This window comes from Photinus pyralis, unplaced genomic scaffold (genome assembly GCF_008802855.1).
Source record: "Photinus pyralis isolate 1611_PpyrPB1 unplaced genomic scaffold, Ppyr1.3 Ppyr1.4_LG9, whole genome shotgun sequence".
NCBI lineage: Eukaryota > Metazoa > Arthropoda > Insecta > Coleoptera > Lampyridae > Photinus > Photinus pyralis.
In genome coordinates this window covers 13,698,506-13,717,874 of record NW_022170878.1, presented here as the reverse complement: position 1 = coordinate 13,717,874, position 19,369 = coordinate 13,698,506, and the positions used below count along the sequence as shown (strand labels likewise).

Here is a 19,369-nt window from a genome sequence, read left to right as displayed (position 1 = left end):
ACCTGTGTGAACTTGGCCCCCCAACTTTAAAAGGCAATAATTTTCGGGATTGAAATGGATTGCGCTTCGTTTGCGCACAATTGCATTTTGTTTGCGCGCTGCCGGTTTCAAAATTACGAAGGAATCAAATTTGTGGGGACCAACTTCACACTTTGACTTTGATAATTTTTTCATACTGAAAACGGTATTAATATAGTACTCCGATTGTGCGTATTCGTGTTTCTATGCTCACAGTCTGTGCCCTTTTGGTTTCAGATATTTGGAAAAATCAAATGAGGAATATGTGAACGCTTAGACCCCCCCCACATTAAACTTTTTTATACTTCAACGACTGTATTGCATTGTGCTTTTATGTTTATGATTCCGGCCAAGAATTACAGGTACCAAATTTCGCCCCAATTAAAGGTGCGCCCTTCTGTGGTAGGAATTTTGAAACTAAAATCGGATGGCGCATACCCCCAAACCTATTCAAAGACGTGCCACCAGCCGTTATAACTCTTATGGTTGCTGAGAAAAAAATTAAAAAAGAAATATTTCACCACTTTTTTGAGGGTGACTCCCAAACTAAACAAGTTGGATCCTCGGTTTATTTGGAAAAAGTGCTTGTTCCGAGCCCCTCTACCCACCCATCCACATACTTAATATTGTAACACCCTGTATACCGGGTGGTGCCTAGCGCGACGCAGCATAGGGATTTCAATGGTAATTTCTTTACAGTCAATTACTAGCTCCCCTAATTATTTTAGAGCAAAAGTCTAAATACGTTTTGTTTAGAGAAAAAAATACTGAATCTGTTCATGCTATTACTCATAATTTTCCGTTTTGCAAAACCGTAGAAATCGACAAAATAAAATGTTCATTTTACAATAAATCAAATATGCCTTGGAATTACCTAAAGAAAACAGCGATCACGTTTCATTATTTACCTTTGACGCATATTAAATTTATACTTGTTTTATGTATTGGTTAAAGAACTGCAAGAGCAATAACGTTCAAAATGTCCGTCAAAACCATCAGGAAAACGACAATACATTCAACGTTTTGGCTGCAGTAGCGGAAAGAGTTTAAGAACAAATCTTCTTCAAATCAATTTTTTCTTCGTTCTAAGTACTCTGGTTCGAAAAATGATAAACAAATAGTATCTGATGCAGATGCAGCATTACATTCTCTGAAAAAACATTACCCTAAGATGCCTTTTATTGCGTCGGTTAGTTGAAACAGAATTAAATATGAAAATTGTTCGACGTCAAACAACGATAATTTAGAGGGAATTTAGATACGATGCGCTTCTAGTTTGTTGAAAGATTCCAAAGCATCACTGATTTATAAAAATGTAATTTTTTATTTTCTCAATTTCTACGGTTTTGAAAAATGGAAAATTATAACTAAAAGTATGAACAGATGCAGTATTTTTTTCTCTAAAAAACGTATTTAGACTTTTGCTCTAAAATAATTAGGGGAGCTAGTAATTGACTATAAAGAAATTACCATTGAAATCCCTATGCTGCGTCGCGCTAGGCACCACCCTGTATAACGGTCACTACGCCCATAGGTCTGTCCGTCGGTCTTCACCACTGCTAAGATTATTTTCATGGGCAACGTGTCACTTTCATAAAATAAATATTTTACTTTCACTGTGCATTCAAATGAAGGAAATGTGACAAAAATATGGAGCTGTAAAAAGGATTAAGACCTGGTTTCATATTTCACGGTGTGATGAGTGGCAAATTTATCAATTTTATTATGGCAATAGAAATTACTCGCTTGATCAATGAAGTGATTCAGTGAATGGAATGGACATGGAAAAAAACGTTTTCATTCAGTGAAGCAGTTACACTGATTATAGTTTTAACAATTATTGCATTGTAATTTGGGCACGCTTTAACGCTAAGAAATAATTTTCATAGCTCAAATTGTATCAAGGTTCCTAGTAATTCCCATAACTAAAACGTTACTTTGAGTGGTTATACGCTTATAGCGCAGAGACTTCTCGATACTACCTACCTTTACTTTAACCATTGAACAAAAAATAGTGTTTTTATTCAAAGCTTGTCCGTCTCTTCCAAACACTGCAAATTGACTAACGGACAGAATCACATAGAGAATACCTGTTTTTCATCGCGATGGTTCAAATTACATTTACATGGTTCGTCTCAAAATCTTCTGCCGATTGACGCTCTAAGGCTCTAACGTAATTAAATTACTAGGGTGAAAATATTCCTATCAATTTTTATGTTTCCTTTCCCACTTTTAATCGTCGCGCAAAAAGAAAATGAATATTGAACAAAGGAAAACAAGCGTAACGCGGACACGTAGTTTTAAGACACAGATTAGAACTCGATCGTGTTTAACGCTTCTGTTCCAGAATCCAAAAATGTGGTTTTGTTTGCGGTTGACCAAAGCTACTGTTTGTTTCTGTATCATTGAATGGGGAATCGCATGACGTGACGAAACACATCAAAATTAGTTTTATGCAAAGTTGTGGGTCTCTCTATCATCGGGAACTCCCGAGGGCATCTTTACGAGGTGCCCGGTCATCGACATTCAAACCGCTTAAGGTGATGATGATGCATTTGCGCTTGTTCTTTGAGGACGAAACGCTCGATTAAAAATTTAGATCGGAAGATGTTTGCAAAATGCGACACTTTGTTTGATGCTGGTGTGTTAGGTGAAATATTGTTGTTTGTTGAGACACGAATTGTCGTGTTTTATTTCATTGGGTCGATATGTACCATGTAGTGACAGTAGTTTTTTCACTTGCACTGTAATTTTTCATGCCTAGGACAGGACGTTACCTCGCGTACAACGTTGCCGGAATAGGGAGTGAGATCGATTTTTACAGGGTCTGAAGACTGGGTCTGGTGTCGATATGGGAACACTGCAACTGCATCGATGCAGCGCCAAGTTTCCAGACTACCCGACTGCAGTTCTCCCGAAATTTCCTCCACGGTGACGAAATTGTGCACACGCACAACGAGCTTTTTACCAAACGGCAATCTTAATATATTATTCACACCTTACACGTTTATTTGAATGTTTGTAGTACAACAAAAACTTGGAAATTTAACGATTCATTACATTACACCCGACAGATTTATTAAGGTGATTTACATAGAAGGTTATCAAAAAAAATCGTTTATACTTAATGAGATAAAAATTCTCTATGAGTGTGGAAACAACACCGTGATGGAGAACTATGCATCTTGCAACTAGTCCTTCGTTTAGCCATCCTCGTCGCCTCTCATCATTAATGCATTATCGTGTGAATAGTCGACACCAATAATACTATATTATGCGCCAGACTGAGGGAATGAATTCACAATGTCACTACCTTTTCCTTCTTTTCAAAGAAAAGAATTTCAATCTAGGATTATTCTTGTACAAATGTCGACCTCGTGTTCACTGCCCTATCTAAATATATAACGAGGATCGTGCACAAACCAAACTGTTTCCAATTGCATCGGCTTGAGCAAAAAGCACGCATCTAGCGAAAATCGTAATTTGTACCTACTATTCAATCAAACAACAAATTTTACTTTGTGCAAATATGAAGCGTGCTAGCAAGTTGACTAAGAACTCGATGAAGATGTAGGGCTTGCCTATAAACAATTTCGACATATTTTGATTTTTGATTTTAAAAATGGTAATTGCAATAAAAAACTATACGAAAAAATTTCAACAAAGGTAAAAAAATAATTTCTGTTGCCCGCTTACTTCAAGTCTGACCGCTTGTGATCCTGCCATTCAACAAACATACAGGGTGTTTCTTTTAAAGGGACAATTACCCGGCTTATATGGAAAAATAAAAATGATACGCGTATAAAAATTAACGACCAGGGGAATAAAGAAGGAAGAGGGAAATTTGTATTTAAACGTAATTCATTAATAAAAAACAGAAAACATACACAAAAACTTATGTAAAAAAATCATCTATGAAGTATTGTTATTTTATTTTTATTTTTTAAAACGTCGCCTCTCCTTTTATAGTTCCTAGTGGCTAAATTACCGCCTTCAATTTCGATACGTTCAATTCAATTTTCAGGACGTGTTCGCCGGCGCGTCCTTCAACTTCCAATAACCGTTAAGAACTAGAACCGTAAAAAAACCGAAAAGATAAAAAACAATTTATATATATGTTACCGGTAAAATGCGAAATCCGGCATTTTGCAAAATTCCTAGGCATTTCGCGAAATTACCAATGCAGCAGGCAAAGTGAGAAATGGAGCTCAATTTGCGCGTACAGCGGTGTCAAACGTAAAACTGTCGTGTTAGTACCTTCCCCCATCTGATATATTCTCCACAGTAAATCCAAAGCCAGAAAAACCCATAGAAGAAATGCAGTCTAAACGTGAGCGCAATATTTAGCGAGTACTTAAATAAAATCGCAATCGTCGTGTCGTTTACAATCCAATGGAAACGCTGTATCCGCAATTGGTGAGAAATGACGAAGCCTTCGCGCTTTGCCTGCATGTATGGGCATTTCGCGAAATCCCTAAAGAAAGGCAGGCAAAGTGCGAACTCCAGCTCCATTTCTCACTTTGCCTGTTGCATTCGTCATTTCGCGAAATGCCTAGGCATTTTGCAAAATGCGGATTTCGCAGTTTGCCGGTAACATATATACAGGGTGGTGACTTGCGTAACGCATCATAGGGATTTCAATGTAAAATTCATAAGCTGCGATTATCGGCTCCCCAAATTATTTTAGAGCAAAAATGTATTAAGGTTTTTTGTAGAAAAAAAATTTTTACGTCAATCAACCGTATTAGTTTTCAATTTTTTCCATAATAAAGACGGAAAATTGGAAAAATAAAACCCGCATCTTTTTCAATAATCTCTGATGCCATTGAATTTTATAATACAAAAACTACGCCAATATCCGTCATGCCATGGAATGTCAGCTATAAAACAAATCAAATTCTATCAAAAAGTATTCTATTTAGAACAGCGAATTCAACATAAAGAAAGCTAAAAACGGTTTCTTAATATAACAATTTACAATAAATGTTCGAATAAGTCACCAACTGCAAGACAGTAACCAAGTCGATCATAAAATCCATTTCGATCTGCTGCTAATTGATAACTGGATATCTTTTTGTTTTAGAAAATTCCATGGCATCGCAGATTATTGAAAAAGATGCGGGTTTTATGTTTCCAATTTTCCGTCTTTATTATGCAAAAAATTGAAAACTAATACGGTTGATTGGCGTAAAAAAATTTTTTCTACAAAAAACCTTAATTCATTCTTGCTCTAAAATAATTTGGGGAGCCAATAATCGCATGTTATGAATTTTACATTGAAATCCCTACGATGCGTTACGCAAGTCACCACCCTGTAACGGGCGATCAAAAATGAGTTACTGTCGAGTCGCCTATGGAAGTTCAAGTTAAATACGATTTTCCATGTAAACAAAAATTCCAAAGGTCACTCGACAGCAACTCATTTTTGATCGCATAGTATAATATGATTATTCGAATAACCAGCATTTTTATCCCTTTATAGGTGACCCCAAAATTTCATTGTTTTACGTCTAATGGTCACGGAGATACAAAGCGTTTTTTTCGTAAAACCCAAATGTCTCCACGGTCAAAGATGGCCATAGAGATGGTCTAATAAACTGACATTAATTTTCAAAAAAGAATCTAAATATAGAACAAATATATAATTTAAAAAAAGTAGTTTATGATCCTGAACCTTTGTGCGTAAATTTTTAAAAGCGTATCATTTCCACTATATCCCATATAAAGCTAATTGTCCCTTTAAAAGAAAATAATATTGAAAATTACATTTTGATATTAAATGTGCGCAAGAATTAATAATAATGAAAGTCAGGATGCTAGTTCTGAACGCAGTAAATTGCGGTAACACATAATACAACTTGGGTGAGATTAAATTGCGCGCTAGGAATAGCAATATGTGTGACATTGACATTTCGCACAAGAGTCAAAGCTGTTTAGACTGTAAACAATTGCTGAGTTAGGTCTAGGTCAATTCAGATAACAGCATGGTTTATTAATACGGCTTTGATGCAGTCTGGCTACTTTTCTTTATTATTGGCGTTTCTGCATACCTTTTCTTTTACGTCACATCGTATTTTAACTTGTTGCATAAAACGAAACGACCAGTACGACGATTTCAAACGAAACTTGTTTGGCACTTAATATCGTAGGTCAGTTTAAACTTCAAAATGATTATTGTTTTTTAATAATTACAATAATAAGTTTATTTACGTAACATTATCTTCTTGTTTTGTCCTTGGATTGAGTCATATCATTTTTTCAAATTATAGTCACCCTCAGGTGCCCAAACAAATAAAATAATCAAATCCGCTTTAAAACTAGCCGATAACATTTGTCATTTACAGATAAGTAGTTTACTTAATTTATAATTCGAAGGGTGTTAATTTAGGCTATTATGGCTCATACACAGACACGTCAACGTAACGCACATTTTACTCCTTCCTAAGCTCAAGTAACATGTACATTTTAGATGCAGACGGTTCAGAGAATTACAATAATCAGTAAATTGGTTTTTCGCACAGTGATTAGGTCATAGGTGAACGTGAATCCAATCCAAAGCTTCTCATAGGTTTTGTTTTGCCCATAAGATGTGACGTAAGAGTAAGAAAGATACATTTTCCAAAGAAATTTTGCTCTATCACCAAGCGGAAGCGGGCCCTTAGAAGGAATATTTACCTTTTTGTAACTTCCCATTGAACTCAAATTAGGAAACAGTTTAAATCAAATACCTAAAAAATTTAACGTTGACACGTTTTTATTGTAAATCCAATAGTTGCTCAGGGGGCTCTCTTGTAATTATCGCAGATTCTCAACCCAATGTTTCATAGTTTTCAAAATAAAGATGATGCCGATGTGGGAGGTTGTTAAAAGAACATAACTTTTATAACTATTTTATTGTTTTGCAAACTACGTGAATCATTTGTTTTTTGGTTGTTCTCTAAAAAGGGTGAAGAACATGTGATTTTCCTCTCTAGTAAGGAAAGTAAAAACAACTGCTGTGTTAATGTTAATATATGACATTTCAAATTGAAACACCCGTATCTAGATTGCTGTGTCAAACTTCATTACTGCATACGATAATTTTTCAATTTTGACTGTACTTTTAGAGAAAATTATGTATAAAATTTGAGAAGAAACTGTTTTTTAACTCTCGTACAAACTTTGCACTCTCGAGTCTCCAGTTGAAAAATTTCTTCTCTATAGTATTGTACTAATAACTCTAGTGGATTCAATACCACGATTTGCATTTCTTTACTGCGTGCACCTATAGAAAGTAGATGAAAATCATTAAGATCTCGATTAAGATCTGAATTTTCCTTTTTGTTTTTTATGGTGACTTACCATTGACTTACTATTCTTATTTTCAATGTACGTACCAGGTGATCGCGTATAATTTGTTTTTAATTTTAAATCAGTTCCATAATTTATTTAAATATTGCATGTGCGTAATTTGATGGTTGTGGTATGAGCGCTCGGAGGTCTTTTGTGATCATCGAAATACGATTCTAAAAGAACGCAATCGCAAGCCTACCTGAACTGAACTTGATTAAGGACTCCCCGTTCCTCATGCATGCATGCATTCATCTGCATTTAACACCTGCAGCTATACACCGCATTTTTTATACTTGGTCCGCCCCAGGGCCTCAATACAGGATCTGCGGCCCAACTCAGACTATAGTGATGTCTTGCAAGAAAAAGAGACGCCACCGCGAACTTTTTTCGTATTTTATTATTACCGATTATTAAATTCGCATTTGGGCCTATTTTTACAGCAATCAATTCGAATCGGCGCTAATCCAATCGTAAAATAATCTGCATTCTTAAAACGGTTAATCAAGTTTTAAAAACCTGACCTTTCCAATTGAATCTCATTTTATATTCATTTCTCCGTCTGGTAAATACGTAATATAATAGACGTCCTTCGTTATTCAAGATTGTTACGTGATGTTTTGACGGGCCTAATATTTATTTCTTCTTAAACAATTCAATGGAAATGTAGAATGTTTTATGTAGTGCTTTAATCAGAACTTTTGAAATAAGATACTAGACCTATGAATTAGAAAGAATGTTGCGACTGCGTCCGTCCGTCCATTTGTTACCTTGTAATATTATTTTCAAAATTATTATAAGTGAAAAATTGCGACTTTTTGGTTTGTCAACATAGCGAGACGTAGGTCTACTGCACGGTGGAAAGAAACTTCTTTATAATCCCAAGAAGTTTTTGATGGTTTTGAAAATCGGAATAATAATTACATAAAGGCTCTCATTTGTAACTTTTTTTTTATATTAAGCTGTTCTGTATTGAATGTGCAATATTGCATCTTTGAAGTATAGCTGACCTATTATACAGGTTCGTTTGTACCTATAGTAAAGTTTAGTGTTGTGTGTTGTTGATTTCTAAATTGGGTAAAATCATGATTAGATGAAACTAGATATAGGTACCTATACTTATTCTAACTCGAATAAAACTGGTAATCTTTAGCACTACATGTTCTACTATTCATTATTAATTAGTTCCTTGTTTCGGATAATTAAAGCATTCCAAAAAGATGTAAAAGAGATCGGTAATGATTTTTGCATAAACGTCGATAGATATTAGAACGGAATTTGTAACTGTTAAGTGCATAAATTTGCAAAAATGCATACAACTCAACCATTTCTCCTTCATATTCACATCCTGTCAGATCCTAAGTCATCATTAGCGACAGGCCGGTTTGGTATTAAAGTCTTACACCATTTATATTCTAGGCCAATCAAACTTGAGTACATATACAAGAAATAACTGTGTTGGAGTGACCACGTTACATCTACATCACACACATGCAGACGTAATTAGATCTAAGCCTCTACTCTCTCTACTTACTCACTTTCCTCCTACAGCAATTTACACAAAAATTACATTCTACTCGTAATTATCGGATAGGTAAAAATACTTGATTGGTAGCCAAAGGACTTCAGATTAATATAATAAACCATCGCGTGTTGGGCTTGAAGCTTTTACATCGTTTCTTTATTCTAAACTTAAACAACCTCATCAGAAAAATAGCGTTAATTTGTATTAAGTTAAAATCGATTCCAACCAGTTTATTAGCAAGTTTTCCACCTGAAAAAGTGAACCGAATAATTTAAAATTAAAGTAGCTGTTAATATTGAGATCGTTCTTGATTAGACGAGTTCCTTATATAAATGGCATAAAATACAGTTACTACACATGATTACTTCATAATGAATCAAAGTAACTAAAATATTCTTTTATTGGCCTAATCAGTTGTACTGATATTGTTATTTCATTATTCCATTTTACACCAGAATCCAAACAATTTAGTGTTATGTGTAAAAAAGCAGGAACGACTTCGAGATGGTGGCAGATACAGAATCAATTTTTTTTTAATAGAATTTCATGTTTCTTTATTACTATGAATATTAGCAAAAATATGCTCAGTGCTGGAGACTTAACATTGGAAAAAAGCTAACATTTTATATAATATTAAATATACCTATAAGTAACGTGATTTACTTCAGTCCGTTCATTTATAAATTTTTAGGAGCGATCACGAATATTTAAAAATAAAAAAAATTAAATAGAGGATGCAAAAGGATGAGAATAAATTCCATTAAAGTTTCACAAACTAGACAAACTGCAAAATTAATTCAGTGTTTTTTGAGATTCCGATTTAAAAGGAGATAATGCATTAGCTTTCCCATTGCGTAAAAAGTGGTTGTAAACTAGTCTTCCGAAACCGTTGATCATGTTTTATTTGTTTAATCAATTAAGTTGAAGGAGTGTAGCCTGTATCAGTAGTAATAGGACACAACGCGGTGCAAATAATAGTAGTTGGATAAATAATTTGTATTGGAACATTGTAACGTATTCGTACGAATCCTAGTAAACGCTTCCACTGTGAGACTTACGCGGCAACACCCAGCACGAGTGGGTTTTGAAATTTTTTTTTCATAGGGGCGAAATTAACCACATTTTGCAAGGCGCGTGTCTTCGATCAATTTTGGGCACCGAAAAGTTTCATTGAGCTCGAATTACGGCCAGGGTGTCCCAAAATTTGCGATAAATTATCGATTAGTCGACCATTTTTTTAAAATTTATCGACTATCTATTATTCGATAATTATCGATACTGCAAAGCACTACTTTTAAATGCCTAATTATCGATTAATTAATCAATTTTTTTTTAATTAACGGCCGTCGATTAATCGATAATTATCACTGAACTATAATTAAACTGGAACGCGTACTAGCGGTGTTTGCCATAGGACCGTAGTGCGCCGAGAGAGATAACTGCAAGGGGGATTTCTGTCATTGTCATTCATTGGGCAACTGATCAAATATAAATTCAAAACATATCAAATAGGCTGCGCTTAGGTACGAAGTGTACGTTCCTTCCAGTTTAATTATAGTTCAGTGATAATTACACAGGTCAACCAAAAAATATTTTTTTTTTGCGCATGGGATTTCCATAATATATTCTGACTATAATAAGCAAAAATAAATAAAAAGTGCAATTAGACATCGAAAATATTTGCTTTTACAAAAGTTATAGCGATTTGATTGAAAGCTTTCAGGGGCGAAAATTAAAGCTGAAATTTTTGTTTTACTTCAAATAAAAAGAAAAATGGAGGGTGATATTTTCCCGCGGTTACTTAGCAAAGAGGAAAAAAAATCCTGGAACAGTTTTAAGGCAATAGTCCATGGTTTCCCGTTCAGTGTTTCCTGGGAAACCATAGAGCTAAAAATTATGATGAGCTGATGGGTTTTGGTTTTGTATCATCGGGTATAAAATGTCTCTAAAGATGCACAGGTTACATTTTCATTTAGATTAATTTAAGGATAATATGGGAGCTTATTCGGAATAACAAGGACAACCCTTTCATTAAGACATAATGGAATTTAGGCACGTTACCAAGGCCAGTAAGCTGGAAGCATGATGGAAGATCATATTTGGGGGTTTGATGAGAAAAACTTCAGTTGAACATGTCAAAAACAGCAAAACTGTTCCATTTTTAAACATTTAGACTCTAAGACAAACAGATTATAAATGTAGGAACGTTACCTTATAATAAATCATGTCTATGTAAGTAAGATTTTATAGGTATTTTTATTTTTTGGTTTTTTGCATTTTTTTCGCACAAAAACAAATACATAACCTTTTTTTGTTCTATTCTTATTTGTGGCTATACAAGCAATACAAATAAGGTATATACAGGGTGATTCCTATAGTACCTGCCACCGTTTGGGAGCGTATAGGGGGTGCCTAGGGGAGTATTTTGATATAGGACACTTGGGGTCGGAAATCTAAAATAAGGGCGCCAGAACCAAATTTATCTTCTGGAATTTCACGCCTGTATGTAGGCAACCCAACCGACCGACGTTTCGCGCGGAGCGATGCAGAGCGAGTTAGCGCGAGGAAGCGACATGGGAGGGAAGGAGGGAAAACGACAGTCAAAAGCAATAACGTTTACAAGTGTTCAACGTGGCCACCGTTGTTCTCAATGCACTTCCTACATCTAGCCAACTATTATTATACTATTGCCATAGTGTTTATTCACTTGATACGCGTCGTTGCAGACGGGATTTCGTGGGTTTAAACAAAATTCTGATCAAGTGTCAGCCACACATCGCCGCCTGAGATCGCTCCGTGTGCACCGCCGGCCGGTTGGGTTGCCTACCTACAGGCGCGAAATTCCAGAAGGTAAATTTGGCTCTGGCACCCTTATTTTAGATTTCCGACCCCAAGTGTCCTATATCAAAATACTCCCCTACGCACCACCTACACGCTCCCAAACGGTGGCAGGTACTATAGGAATCACCCTGTATGTCCCATGCGCAAAAATGCTGTAGACCGGTGTTATCGACGTTATCGATTAATGGTTTTTTTGCAAAGCACTACTTGTAACCCTCCTTCCTTAGTCTTTTATTTCAATGAAATTTTAGATCTGTCATTGGTATGGCAACTTTGATTTTCATAAACTATGCGTCGATATACCGTCATGCTGCAATTCTATTGGTCGTAAACTGAAAATCTGTATCGAAATGACTATCATCAAGTATAGGAGTAGAAAAAATAAGTTTGATATAAAATTTCATCAATCTATACAACAATCTATCAAATCTCTGGTCTAAGATGTAGGTACCTATATAATATTGCTCTTTACACGAAATTTAGTAACATGTTCTTTTGACGTTATTTCGCGGCTAAATTAAAAACAAAGTTTTACCCGATTTTTTTTTGTTTTGCATGACATGCTTAAAAATGTGGAAAATGGAACTTCTCTTTCAAAAAATTCTTTATCATTTGTTTATGCTTATGTACAATTGTTTGATTCAATAATTCTTATTGTCGCTCCATCGAATAGAAAACCGGATACTGAAATGAAACGTATCTCAAAATATTTATATATATCACACACGCACAAATTAAGAACATCAGTTCCTGTGTGCGTTACTGAGTTCATCACCGGGACTAATTTAACTTTTTCAATGAACTATACCGGAGTTGAAGACATAAGTTGTGAAGAATTTTTAAGTGGTGTGACATATTAAAATAGATGTGGGAAATTAAATACTATCCGGGATAGAAAAGGGAGAGTACTCGTGCGTTACCATAATCTCATTAAATTTAACATGTTAATGAATTCTGGTTCCGAATAAAACAAACTTAAATTTGTTTTTCTCCCTAGCAGAAAAAAATCGTTCTGCACGAGGACGCCAGACCCATGCTAAAATAACTGCAAGAAAAATTTTTCATGCTCGATCAATTGTGATACTCTTCTTCTTTTTCTTTATTAGAATTTCCTGCTAAACAAAAATACGGCGCGTCTAATTGTACGTGACGCTTGCGTTTATAATTAGTATAAATCAAACGCAAAGAGATACGAATCGTCTAGTAGCATCCCCCGAGATTCTCACGCATTTGCTTTGACAGGTGCATAGGCCCCACACATTAGGCAAAAAAATCACAGGTGCTACATTGAATCAATGAAGGGTATGTTTTAATACGAGGAAAACCTGTTGGATGACGTGTAATTATTATACCGACACATATAGAGAGAAGGGTTATTTTGTCAGGGAAGATACTCAAAAAGTGCGTATCTTGTTTTTTATGTTAAATATCAAATTATACAGTAACAGTAGTGACTATTTTTGTGCGTAGTTTAAATTTATTTTGAACTAATCTGGCGGAAACGTCGCTCCGTGGTGTAATTAGTTAAACGCGTTGACAATAAAATTAAAATGAAAAAATCATGAGCTTTTTCATACAATAAGATACGTTTTCTACTCCTCAGAGTGTTCAATATTTACATGGTTTTACGATTACTTCGATAGCCATGAATGATGAGAAAAAATGTTGCAAACGAATTTCAAGAGTAAAAATTTAGGAAAGGAGCTGATTTTGTTTTTTGATTTTATTTAGGCGTATCTTGAGGATAATTTTTGTCCATTTAACCAACTCTCCATGTATGCTAATAAATGAGATCTCTGTACTTTACACGAAATTTGTTACAACCTGTATATAAAACATACAATACGTAGCTATTTTCGGATTCTTCATTGTTTTCAATATAATTATTGATTATTAGAATGTTAGCCACGTTCGATTATAAGGTAAGATGTTTCCGATTATATTTTTCATCACTGATTAACCTTAATCATGCTGGCAAATAAGATTGTTTCATGACCTAATAATTTACACTTATAACAATTATATCAATAGCAAAATGGCCTTTTATAAATGCATCATGTATTTAAATGCGCAATTTAGTGATTTAATTTTCATCGCTAAGCAAATGACAAAAAATTGTTACTGTAAACTGACGCCTGACCTAATACAAGTACTTGCATCAACGGATTTCTGTGAATTTTGAACATGATGCAAGGATAATGGATTGCAACCGTAGATGCATCGGTTTGGAGCTGTATTTGGCTTGGGATTAAAAAGAAGAAAAAGGCGTATACAACATGGCACATTCATCATCATCAGTGTGGCAGACAGGTTTCCCCGTAGCTCCCCTCGAACGCCTACAACAAACGGCTGCGATGCGATAACAGTGTACTTTTGGGTTCTTTGAATGTCATGCAACGTCTTCGTCGGATAATGCATCTTCGTCAGCAGAGCAATGATGTTTCCAGCTATCCACTGCTTCCATTAAACTGCTGAAAAGTACCTAGCTTTAATTAAATCTCATTTTAAGAATATTATTCCGGATTCCCATTTTTTTCTTAATAAGCAGACCTGTCGCTTATGAGGCGAAAGGAACTGCATCTTCACGAATTTTAGTGCCAATACGGAATACTTTCAACCTTCATTATTACGAGAGTAGGTACGTGCATATAAAAAACAACGAAAAGTAGCGAAATATTTTTTCTGATGTGTAAATTCGATGAATTCGTCTAATTTACAAAAGATCAAAAAATTTAAAGGTTACAAATCGATGAAAGAAAAGATTGGTGAGGGACGCTTCTTGTCGGAAGCTTTCGTGGTTGTACCGGCGCTATTCTGTTGGTGTAAAGATCGGAAGTTGCTTTTGCTGTTCTTTTTCGAACTCGAGTTTCACAACTTCGTGTTGTAGTTATCTATTTGTTCAGCGGCCACCGATGAATGAACTGTTTTGATGCCTTTATTGCTACTATTACAAACAAAAGGACTCCATGACTCCAATAAACATTCCAGCACGAATAAGTCCATCTTTGTTGCTTTACTCGAACGGGTTCCTTTATTTTTTATTACAATTTGACCCGATATTGATTTTTACTGCTCTAATTAACTCCTTTCTAGTATTTTGCGTCGGTTTTTCGATTAATTTATCCACATTCTCACGGCAAATCAATTGTAGGTAGGCTTGTGCAGATGGGATCACGGAAGTATGCCTTCAAATATGCATTTAATGAATATGCACTTTAGATAGAAGTAATTCACTTGACACGTAGATAAATCGCTCTGGTTATGATTAGATTATCGAGCGCATTCATGCAGAAATCATACTCTAATTTATACCAGTGGACAGGCATTCTTCCGTTTTTATAGATGGATAGATATAGGTACAAGAATCGATATATTTTAAGAGCAATTTAACCTTGTCACATGCAGTTCAAGGTACGAAATTTGCAACGCGCTTACAGATTCCAACTTGCATCAAAATCTACTTTAGTATTCACGTTTAGAGGACATTGACCGTCTAAAAATGTCCACGTACTGTCATCTAGGTGAATCAGGAATATATTTATAGATTAGGAATTGTATCTTTGGTGTAAGTTAAAGGGTTGCCGGTTGCATTTGTTGCATATAAATTTTGACAGAACGCCAAGAACTCGGTATAGGTATTCTTTATTCATTGATTTTTAAATAGCTGTTTCAGCGCCATCTGTCGCGGTATCGCAAACTAGTCAGCACTACTGTAGTTTGTAATTACAGGTTTTGTAATAATGTGGCATACTGTAAACATTCGATGATAATGATAACAAACGATCAAATTGCTGGGGCGCAAACACGACGCTAATAAGTGCCTGGGTGTAGGTATTGTCGCGATGAAACAGAATTCTTTCTTAGTGCACCCAGGCCGTCTCTCCGCGATTGCTGCCACCAAACGGTCCAAAATTGCTGAATACTACCATAGTGTAAAATTGTCTACTATGATACTCCTCTTAGTTGATTGGTGTACTTTTTGCAGGGCAGACTATCATGCATTCTATAAAACTGACGATATCACCAGGGGCGGACTGGGTACTTACGGGCCAGGTGGAATTGCATAGGTTACGGGCCATGAAAGTATTGGTGTAATGAAGATGGTGGGGGGGGGGGGGCTCTCAAAAACATTTTTTGCTACATTTTAAAGTATTCCTCAATTAGAATATAGTTTTTTTTTTAATTGCAGCTGATAATTAAAAGTAACAAAATATACAAACGTGGCGAGTCGCCTATAATTGTGTTTCAGCACTTTCAAAATACGAGAAAAAATGATAAATTCATTGTAAAACACTTAATTAAAAACAGAATTTTTTAATGAACAACCTAACATCAACCCCAATGAGAGAAATCTGTTAGTAATTTATTAATAGCGCAAGAAACTAAATACAGCACATACTTATAAATTTCCAATGGGCCAATATGATCTACAGGCCAGGTGGCAATCCCCCCCCCCCCCCGGGCCAGTCCGCCCCTGGATATCACCTTCCCAGCCGACGGACGCAACCGACTTCGTCTTCTTCGGATCCAGTTCGCCTCTCTTAGTCCACTAATTTCGCTTGTCCATAGTCCATGTCCATAGTATCAAAACAACACATAAAGTTTGCCCGATTTTAAAGCTCAAATTCTCTTCGGACTTCAGCGCCCGAAAAAACATTCAGAATTTACTTCCTCAAATTCAGTGACTGTGTGGATGTGGGATTAAAGGTTCTTTCAGTCAATATCACGATGCAATTCGATATTATAAAATTGAATTTAATGGTTATTGATAGGTAAGCCATTAGGTACATGGTTTGATGCAACTGAGCGAAATTACCATATAGAACATTTGTCCTCGGGATTCATATTTGATGTAAGGGGACAGTTGAAATCTTCCGCGAAGTGTTGAGAATTACGCATCGGTCCAGTTACTCTAAAATTCGGAAGTGAATGATGGGCGGTCACTGCTAATTTGTCCAATATTTCCGGCCGAGCTTTCGCACACCAAATATTCGCCACAGATATCCAAAACAATTGATATGGTGTATACTTTAAACCCGGCAGACTTGCCTCCTCGCCATTGCGTTGAACCCACGACCTGTATGCTAAATATGCCATTTTGACTCCACCGTTATCGGCAATGTTCTCTCCTTGAGTATTAATTCCATTCATCTAAACATACTCCAGGTTTGAATAGGGTAGGTAGATTTTTGAAACTCACCGACACGTTACTGTTTGGTACAGTGAAATTTGAATATTGTTCAATAATGCATTTAGATTTACTTATAAACGTGTTTGCGGTATCTTTGGTCCACCAGTCTCTTAGTAAACCATCTTTGTCGATTTGTCGGCCTTGATCGTCGAAACCGTGGGTTATTTCGTGACCGATAATGAACCCAATGCCTCCATAGTTTAAATATTGGGGTCTATCTTTATCAAAATATACATCCTGCAGAATTCCGGCTGGCAATTCTGCAATATGAAAACGTTGAGTAGGCCCTTTTACTTAAGAGGAAACGAACCAATTGAGTTTTCTGACGGCCTATAAAATGCGTTCACTGCGGTACTGCTGGCATAGCGTGTCCAATCTCCTTTATTCATAGGGTTTCTTAAGCTCGCCACGGTGAAATCTTTATCAAATTTCCTTTGGTTAAAGTGAAAATCTAGGAGGTTATCGGCTGGTTCTAACTATAACAGTTTTATAGGTAAACAGGCAGCGTCGGAATTGTTTGAGGCTAGAAAGGAGATCAAACTGTACGATACTTACCTTGGCGTAAAATTCTTCAATTTTTGTGTCATTTAGTAACTCGTGCGGATACGCCACGTGATTAACAATTTTCCTAGCCTTTTCTACTGCCATTTTTTGTGTATCATCATCCATCCAGTCTAATTTCGTCACAGAACCAATAAACGCATTTTTAACATCAAATATAATGTCAATGATATTGTTCTTCGATTTTTCGTCGAAATATTTTCTTACGTATAGTGCAGCGGTTGCGATTCCCATTCTAAGAAGGTAAAATAATTGTTTTCACTTCATTCATACGAATTGGCCAACCTATTGTTAACTGCAATAACGCAATCTTTCCATTTGGGTGGCACTTTTTGAACACCACTAACGGCCTTATTCAACTCAAATTGTAGATTACGAATCTTTTCCGGTTGCATTTTGGCGACACTCTGAGTAAAGAGTAACAGTAGGTAATTGGATTGCACTCTATATGGGCAATATTAAACAAATTAGACATGTCCAGAGCGCTACAAGGTTAACACCTACCGTTTAGAGGTACGAGCTATTAGTTTTTCCATTTTCGGGATAAAGCTAGGAACGCTCACATCAACTATGTCTGCTTCGCCAACGGCCACGTTTGGGTCTCCCAGAACTCCATTAATATAGTCGACCCAAGGAAAAGTAGGAAACTGCCTTTGAAGATTAGATATCGCCATTTGGTTGGTTAATGTTGTTAAATTGCGACGATGCTCACTACTTAAACGTATCTAAAAGTTCCTATAAAATGATAGAAAGTGACACATTCCCAATATTACGCGGGCGAATTCTATTTGAAAATTTATAACATCCTTCATATCGGTTTCGGCCAAATCCGGATCCGCTCCGTAGGCTACCGCTACCTTAACAATGTAATTATAAAATGCTCGCACAACAGGGCTGTCGAAACCCTGCATCAAAAAATCTTTTTTCATCATAAGCATTCCTTCATCGATCTAAAAGTACAAGTGCATAAACGATTACCTAGTTCACTCTATACCTACCAGTATTATACTTCGAGTAGAATTCATGAAATCCGACGAAATGTAGACATAAAGGAAGCCTGTGTTATCGAAACCAATTTTTCGAAATTGATGCACCATTTCTTTCCAGTCGAATCCAGTGTCGTTCCAGCTGGATCCGTCTAAAACAGGCCAACCTCCTAACTCTGTTAATAACATTTTCATTTTAGTCAACCCTCTCTTCTCAATTGCGTCGGTATCCATACAGGCTTTATAAAATTTTTTCAACATCACAAATGGTCGAGATTCGTCCGACTGAGTAGGTTCTTCAATCATAGCGCGTAACTGCTGCATGACTTTATTTTGAATTTTTTGATTTCTCATTACCATCAACGCGTCGTCCGGTATTACGGCGTTTTTTATAAAAGTTCCGCACGAAAACTTATAAAAGTCGTCACATGGATCGACGGATTCATCTATCGTATTTAAAATCTCGGAAGCGGCGTGTACACAACCTGAAGTTGTACATACTTGTTGCTTATTATCATTTAAACACCTGCAAAATTAGAAAGAAAAACGTAACTGATAGTAATTTTCGTTTAATACCTAACTCATCGTTATCCCGGTCGCTTGAAAGTGCAAGAACTGGCACTAGGAGAAGAAATAGGACTTTCCCTAAATGTACAGTAATATCCGGTAAAGCCATCTTATAGAACGCGTGTCTACAAATTTTGTGTAATATTTAATTCTCGAGATTAAGAGTTTATAATTATCACAAGAGGTCAATTTAAGCAGATGACAATTTGGTATTATCATTTTTATGTGGCCTTTTTATGTGATAACCGTAAACACTGTTAAAAAATACCCAAACATTATCATTAACAACTTTAGCTTGTAGGTACCTAATTAACTGTTTTTTGGCATTTTTTTGCATTTCTAGCATAAATT

The 19,369-nt window shown here is 35.9% G+C and overlaps 2 protein-coding genes across 3 annotated transcripts in view; one reads left to right on the top strand and one right to left on the bottom strand.

Moving 5' to 3' along the window:
- LOC116180985 (F-actin-uncapping protein LRRC16A) overlaps positions 1-19,369 on the top strand; it is a 53,814-nt gene that overhangs the window by 15,188 nt on the left and 19,257 nt on the right. The window lies entirely within an intron of this gene.
- LOC116180989 (neprilysin-2-like) lies at positions 16,217-19,162 on the bottom strand. 2 transcript variants are annotated; one of them, XM_031501198.1, is made up of 9 exons: positions 19,033-19,162; positions 18,464-18,977; positions 18,239-18,415; positions 17,970-18,190; positions 17,751-17,909; positions 17,460-17,700; positions 17,215-17,380; positions 16,914-17,164; positions 16,217-16,864 (listed from the first exon to the last, which is right to left on the bottom strand). In XM_031501198.1, exons 1-9 carry the CDS (start codon positions 19,125-19,127, stop codon positions 16,526-16,528), a joined length of 2,163 nt encoding a protein of 720 aa, XP_031357058.1. In that variant the 5' UTR covers positions 19,128-19,162; the 3' UTR covers positions 16,217-16,525. The 2 variants fall into 2 exon arrangements, with proteins under 2 accessions (XP_031357058.1, XP_031357059.1); XM_031501199.1 differs by having other exon boundaries at positions 19,028-19,142.